Genomic DNA, 7,570 nt, shown 5'->3' on the forward strand with positions numbered 1-7,570 from the left:
TTGTCAAGAAGGAAGTATTAAAATTGCTCGATGCAGGTATGATTTACCCTATTTCTGATAGCTCTTGGGTAAGTCCTGTTCATGTGGTGCCTAAGAAGGGAGGAATGACAGTAGTGGCTAATGAAAAGAATGAATTGATACCCACACGTACCGTCACTGGTTTGAGAATGTGCATAGACTACCGGAGGCTGAATTCTGCAACAAGGAAAGATCACTTTCCATTACCATTCATGGATCAAATGCTAGAAAGATTGGCTGGTCAAGCTTTCTACTGCTTCTTGGATGGGTATTCAGGGTATAATCAGATTGCAGTGGCTCCGGAAGATCAAGAAAAGACTGCTTTCACCTGTCCATTTGGTATATATGCTTATAGGAGAATGCCCTTTGGGCTGTGTAATGCGCCGGCGACCTTCCAAAGGTGTATGCTCTCCATCTTCTCTGACATGATAGAGAAGAACATTGAGGTATTCATGGACGACTTTTCTGTGTTTGGTAAGTCTTTCGACCAATGCTTGTTCCACTTAAATGCAGTACTAAAAAGATGCACCGAAACTAACCTTGTTTTAAATTGGGAAAAATGTCATTTTATGGTTACCGAAGGTATAGTTTTGGGACATAAAATAAGTGCTAAAGGCATAGAAGTGGATCAAGCAAAGATAGAGGTTATAGAGAAACTTCCACCACCTGTTAATGTTAAGGGAGTTAGGAGTTTCTTGGGGCATGCCGGTTTCTATCGGCGTTTTATAAAAGATTTTTCAAAAATTTCTAAGCCCCTTTGTAACCTCTTGGTCAAAGAAAATGATTTTGATTTTGATTCTGAGTGTTTAAATGCTTTTTCTTTGATTAAAACCAAATTGGTGACTGCACCAATAATCATTGCACCCGATTGGGATTTACCTTTTGAACTTATGTGTGATGCAAGTGATTATGCTGTTGGTGCAGTTTTAGGCCAACGAAAGAACAGATTTTTCCATGCAATTTACTATGCAAGCAAGGTTTTAAATGAAAATCAAGTTAACTATTCCACTACTGAAAAGGAGTTGCTTGCAGTAATATTTGCATTGGAGAAATTTCGTTCTTATCTAATAGGCTCCAAAGTCATTATTTTTTCAGATCATGCAGCTCTTAAATATCTCTTGACAAAAGGTGATTCAAAGCCTCGGTTGTTGAGGTGGATCCTACTATTGCAAGAATTTGATCTAGAGATTCGTGACAAGAAAGGAGTGGAGAATGTAGTAGCTGATCACCTTTCAAGGTTGGAAAATGAGGAGGTGACGAAAAAAGAGAAGGCTATCACAGCCGAATTCCCAGATGAATAGCTGATGGCGATTGAAGAAAGGCCTTGGTTTGCCGACATGGCGAATTTTAAGGCCGGTAATATAATTCCGGATGCCATGGAATAGCACCAGAGGAAAAAGTTTTTCACGGATGCAAACCACTATCTGTGGGATGATCCTTATTTATTTAAGGTAAGTGCTGACGGTTTGATTAGATGTTGTGTTGCAGGTACGGAAGCTAATAGTATCATGTGGCACTGCCATAGCTCAGCTTATGGGGGCCACCATAGTGGAGAAAGAACCGCTGTGAAAATCTTGCAAAGTGGCTTCTGGTGGCCCACTCTCTTCAAGGATTTCCAAGAGTTCGTAAAAAGGTGTGATGAATGCCAAAGAACAGGTAGTATCTCAAAGAGGAATGAAATGCCCCTAACTGGAATCATTGAAGCTGAACCTTTTGATTGTTGGGGCATAGATTTTATGGGACCATTTCCCTCCTCTTGCTCTTATCTCCATATACTTGTGTGTGTTGACTATGTTACCAAATGGGTTGAAGCGATACCATGTGTTGCTAATGATGCTAAAACTGTGGTTAATTTCTTGAAGAAAAATATTTTCACTAGGTTCGGAACCCCTAGAGTTTTGATCAGTGATGGGGGGAAGCACTTTTGCAACAATCTTCTTGAAACTGTGCTTAAAAAGTTTAATATCAAACATAAAGTTGCAACTCCCTATCATCCTTAAACTAGTGGTCAAGCGGAGGTTTCAAACCGTCAGTTGAAACAAATTTTGGAGAAAACTGTAGCGTCTTCTAGGAAAGATTGGTCTAGGAAGTTAGATGACGCTCTTTGGGCATATAGAACTGCGTTTAAAACGCACCTTGGCATGTCCCCTTATCAGTTGGTTTATGGAAAGGCTTGTCATCTCCCAGTTGAATTGGAACATAAAGCTTACTGGGCTATCAAAGCCCTAAATTTTGATCAAACTTTAGCTGGAAAGAAAAGGTTATTAAAACTTAATGGGCTAGAAGAGATGAGATTGCGTGCGTATGAGAACGCCGTAATCTACAAAGAGAGAACTAAGAGGTATCATGACAAGGGGTTGGTGAGGAGGGAATTTTATATTGGACAACTTGTTTTGCTGTTTAATTCCAGGTTGAAGTTATTTCCCGGGAAGTTAAAATCCAAGTGGTCTGGACCATTCGTGATTGTAGATATGTCTCCTTATGGAGCAGTGGAGCTGAGTAAGCCTGGTGAGCAAGAAACTTTCAAGGTAAACGCACAAAGGCTGAAACCATACCTTGGAGGTGAACTCCCAAAGAATAGAGCGGGAGTGGTGTTGAATGATCCTTAGGGGTCATCATAAGTCAAGCTAGTGACGGTAAAGAAGCGCTGGATGGGAGGCAACCCATCGGATTTAAATCCACTCAGGTATTGTTTTTATTTAGTTATTTATTGCATTTTCATAAAACAAAAACAGCAAAAATATTTTTAGAAAGTTGAAAAGAAATTTTTTGAAAACCTAGACCAACGTGGCACGATGGTTCTTCATCGTGGCACGTTTTGAGAATTGCTCCAACGTTGTTCGCCACTGGAAATTTCGTGGCACGAACACTCTCAAAACGTGGCACGTTTGCTGGAAGAACTATGAACGTGGCACGATGGTTCTATGATCGTGGCACGTTGCTACCCAGAACGATGATCGTGCCACGTTTTCCTGCATCGTGGCACGTGAGTGGGAAGTTTTGAAATAATTTGACTGTTACAGACCGCTTCGTGGCACGATCCTGACCCAACGTGGCACGAAAGACCATTGTCTATATAAACTTCTCTCACAAATTTCTCACCATTTCATTTTCCCTTAACAAAACTCTGCCCAAATTTCGTCTCACCCATTCTCTACCTCTAAAAATCGCACCTAACCACCATTCATACACCTTCATCACTCTCACAAACATTCCAACCCATTACTTTATCAAACACATCAATTTTCTCCCACAAATTTGACCTAACCCTTATTTCACAAACCCTAACCACCCAATCTTCATCTTCCGCAATCCCAAAACATCCAAACAATCTGACCTAACTCCACAAATGGCCTCAGCATCCAACAAACGCTCCAGAACAACCCGCAACACCCAATCAACCCAACCACCACAACAACCCGACTATGAGAAATTTCAGGATGACGAACATGCCGAGAGGTTTGAAAAGATCAAGGGGTTTAAGTTTTCTGGTGGAAGGAGGTTTGATTTCATCAACCTTCAGAGGTATCCTCAATTTGAAACAACTGTAAGAACGCTTGGGTGGAAGAAATTGAACGACATGGTTGAAAAAGAAAGCAATCGCACCATTGCTCTTGAGTTCTTTGCTAATGCCTTTGGAGATGAGGATAATGTGGTTTATGTCCGTGGAAAGCAGATAGATTATAGCCCTAGAGCCATCAATGCATTTCTAGGGCTAAAGCCTCCAAGACAATGTCACGTAGAAATGAGGAGGTCAAGGAGCTCGAATAATTTTCCTTCCGATGATGTGCTTCAGCAGATTTTGCAGGAAATTGGCGAAGAGGGTGTTGATTATGTTAGGTCCAAAGCTACTGGGTTTCCTACTAGGATGGATGTGGTGGACCTCAAGCCACAATACAAAGCTTGGGCTTCATTCATTCATTCTACCTTGGAAAGTGTTTCTGCTACATCTGAGTTGCCTATGGAGAGGCTGTATATTCTGGAGGCCATTATTTTTGGCTATGGGATAAATGTGGGGCGACTGATCAATTTGAGTCTTAAGGAAATGGCAAATTGCGGGACTTCGGTGCATTTGGGGCACGTTTGCTTGATTAATGCTTTGTGTAAGAAGGAAGGTGTCCCGGAGGAGCTTGGAGACATCATGCTTAAGTCAAAGGGAGCTACTGATGATACTGCTATGGTGAAGTTTGAGAAGAAGAAAGGTCGTGAAGGACCACCGGTTCAGCGAGAGCGTGGAGGACCATCTCAGGCACAGCCCATGCAGGAGGATGCGCCTCAATACCCACCACTACACCCGATGATGCTTGATTACTTAGGAGGTATGGCTTGCTGGGCCTAGGATACATCATCACAGCTGTATGTGGACGGTCCTTACTTTGGAGCGGAGCTTTCTCTTGCTGCTGATCAGCACCGTCAGAGGTCCCTTCAGAGCAATACTTTTGATAGGTTTGGCACTGAGGCCAACATGGAGGACTACTTTGTGGAGCAGAGGAGACGTGCTGGTGAGAGAGAGGGCCGTCTTCGATCCGACTTTGCTCGTGGGAAGGCAGCTAGTGATCAGAGCGTGAATGAATTTTATGCTGGCTTGCAGGGTGACCCAGAGGCCACTGATGATGAGCAATGATGGACTTGCAGTCCAAATTTCTTTTTCAGTTTTCTATCTTTTGTTTCTTTTATTTTGATGTACTTTTTATTCCGTTTGAACATTATGTTGGTGTGTCGTTGTTTGACTTTAATCCCCACCGTTTGTGATGCTTTCCTTTGTTTATTATTAATGAATCTGTTTGCCTGTGGAAATTTATCAGTCTCTTAACAATGCTATACCAATGATATGCCAAAGAGTTCAAGGAGGATGATGCCTAATTGATTCAAAGGGAAGTGTACGACAAAGGAAGTACGTAGCCACAACTCCCAGATATCTCAACTTGTAAGGTCCATAGCCAAATTTTTATTTTTCCAATTTTACATATATGAGTGTTCCATGCAACTGCTGTTTCTAGAACTTGCGATATTTCTCTATTTGTTGATTGGTCTTGTTTTGTACACACTAAGGCAAAGTGCTTGGTACCTTGAGCCTTTTTGAGCCTACCTTGATTTATGAATTATTTATCCTTTGTGAAGCCAATTTGAGCCATTAGGTATAGATCACTTTTGTTCGGTGACTAGCCACATTACAAACCTAGAAGACCTTAGGAATGAATTTCCCAATTATTTGTTTGAAGCTCTTTAGGTTGTGAAATGTTCAAGTTTGGGGTTGCTTTTGGAATTAGCAACTTACTAAGTTTGGGGTGGGGGTACTAGAGAACTAAGAAAAGAGAAATGATTCAATTTTATATGTTATCTCTTGAAAATAAAAAGCACTTGAAATGGTGCAGAAAAAAAATTATGAATGAAAAGAAAAGAATCTTGTGTATGAGACCAACAATGTTTATATGTCTCAGAAAAAAATAATAAGTTCTCTAGTACTCTTTGTGTTAAATTTGAAAGGAAGGATTGGTTTTCTGTGTGTTATCAAGGATACCCAAGTAGTATGAGCTTAACTTCATTGTTTTATAACACTACTTCCCAAATTATATCCACCTTTCACCTAAGCCCCGTTATAACCCTGAAAGACCTTAAAGTGTGTACTTGACTCTGACTTTGATTGACAGTTTAGAAATTTTTTAAGCTTATGGTAATACAGCAGACCTGCATGATGATTGTGTGACCCTATTCAAACAATTGCGTGGAGTTGTGGATTTGGAGGAAAGAGCTTGGCATCCGGTACATCATTACACCGGAAGGGAGTGAACTTTTTAAGCATATCATTGGTTGGTAAGTTGTTATCTCACTGCGATTTTTCCATTTGCAAATTGATTCCTTGAGGACAAGGAATGGTTTAAGTTTGGGGTTGTGATGACAGTGCATCAACACTAGTTATTTAGTCATATTTAGGTCTTTACTATAGCATTTAGAGAGTCAACTGCAATGAATTCATGGTGAAATCAAGCCAAAACAGGAACAAGAGCTCAAGAGAAGAAACTTCAAGAAACCAAGGAAAATTGCCTAAAACTCAAAGCATCGTGCCACGTTTGGTTATGTTCGTGGCACGTTGAAGGAAGCGTGGGACAAAGATTCATCTCTGGAAATTTCGTGGCACGAATCAACATGCAACGTGCCACGATGGTTGATTTTGTCTGCTGCCACGTAGGATTAATGAAGCATCGTGCCACGACCAACCCGTAACGTGGCACGATGATGGGCTTTTCTGAAACCCTAATTTCTTTCTATAAATATCCAGTTGCTAGCAAGGGTTTTGGTACTGATTATTATTGCGATTTTGAGCACTAAGGACGACAGGAGACCAAGGAACGAGCCCTGAATCTCATACCAACACCCCGTTGGTTAGATTTATGTATGTTTTCTCTTGTTATTACTTATGATTGTTTAGCTATGAGTAGCTAAACCTTTAGTTTGGTTAAGCCATGATGAAACTTTTGTAATATATGATTTTGTAGTTGAACTCTCTCTATAATCAATGCTATTTAGTTTTTATTCAGAATTACTTGTGTTTATTGCTTTTCATGATTATTGTTTTGTATGACTACTAGCCCTAGCTTCTTGCAATCACATGAATCGATCTTAGGAATTGAATGACTACTAGCCCTAGCTTTTAATCCTGAAATAGTAATTTTGTTTAACTCAACACTAGGAGCCTAGAGATAGGAAATTGAGGGTTATGATACATGAATTAACGTTCCAATATTGCTTCCGGGGTTATTCAATCACGTTAAGAGATTAATAGGGTTATGACTTAGGAAAGGGCTTTGATGCGAGAGATTGATCAAAGTCACTTAGTTAAGTTATCGTAAAAACTGAGTAGTAATTGTGAGTAGAGAGAGGGAGACTTTTTCATATAAAGCAATAGTGGATTCACCGGCTTAACCATTCATCTCAATATAATTTTCTTTCAAACTCTTTCTACTTTAATCAACTCTGATTAAAACCAAACTTTACTGCCGAGGGCAACCAAATACAAACTTTACACATCCTAACATATAACGTGCTTGCTACAATTGAAATTAACACAGTCCTTGTGGATCGATATTTTTACTACTTCGATAGTTTTTGGTACACTTGCCAGATATCTATCAAATATTAAGTTTGAATGGATTGATATCTTTATCCTTCCTCACAAAGAATTCCTCTTGATTTTAAGGTTTGAATATGTGTTTTAAGGATGATGTTTGAAGTATGGTTTTGAGCTTGAAAAGGTGTCTAGGTTTGCAAGGGAATGATGACAAATTTGAATGGCATGGGTTAAGATATCAAAAGAATCAAGTTAGGGTTTTGATGCTTGGGCTTGAAAGCTTGAATATGTCTCAAGAAACTTGTTAGGTGAGTTCCATAGATAAAATTCCCACCCTTTGGGATTATGATTATGCCATGTATGTTTAGTATGAATAACATGAAATTCTAGGGTTTATGTATTAGTCTAGTTGCCCCTTTTTATGTCATGCATGCTATACATGTTAATACTCGCCATATGCATGTTTTATAAGTTTCCTATGAT

At 39.8% G+C, this 7,570-nt stretch overlaps 1 protein-coding gene across 1 annotated transcript; it reads left to right on the forward strand.

Annotated features, from left to right (window-relative positions):
* Nucleotides 1-1,322: 1,322 nt before the first annotated feature.
* Nucleotides 1,323-2,627, forward strand: LOC146912506 (uncharacterized). The gene is made up of 3 exons (XM_085720738.1): nucleotides 1,323-1,374; nucleotides 2,080-2,359; nucleotides 2,429-2,627. The coding sequence occupies exons 1-3, from the start codon at nucleotides 1,323-1,325 to the stop codon at nucleotides 2,625-2,627; spliced, it is 531 nt and encodes a 176-aa protein (XP_085576864.1).
* Nucleotides 2,628-7,570: the final 4,943 nt, after the last annotated feature.

The sequence above is a fragment of the Medicago sativa genome, chromosome 6, assembly GCF_051527215.1.
Source record: "Medicago sativa cultivar Bolivia chromosome 6, Bolivia_mono, whole genome shotgun sequence".
NCBI lineage: Eukaryota > Viridiplantae > Streptophyta > Magnoliopsida > Fabales > Fabaceae > Medicago > Medicago sativa.

What these genes read in the sequence shown, in the direction of transcription:
- LOC146912506 (XM_085720738.1), top strand. Translation starts at nt 1,323, where the DNA reads ATGGCGATTGAAGAAAGGCCTTGGTTTGCCGACATGGCGAATTTTAAG. An exon ending in CATGGCGAATTTTAAGGCCG is followed by an intron (nt 1,375 to 2,079) that starts GTAATATAATTC and finishes AGAAAACTGTAG; the next exon opens with CGTCTTCTAGGAAAGATTGG. An exon ending in TACAAAGAGAGAACTAAGAG is followed by an intron (nt 2,360 to 2,428) that starts GTATCATGACAA and finishes GTTTAATTCCAG; the next exon opens with GTTGAAGTTATTTCCCGGGA.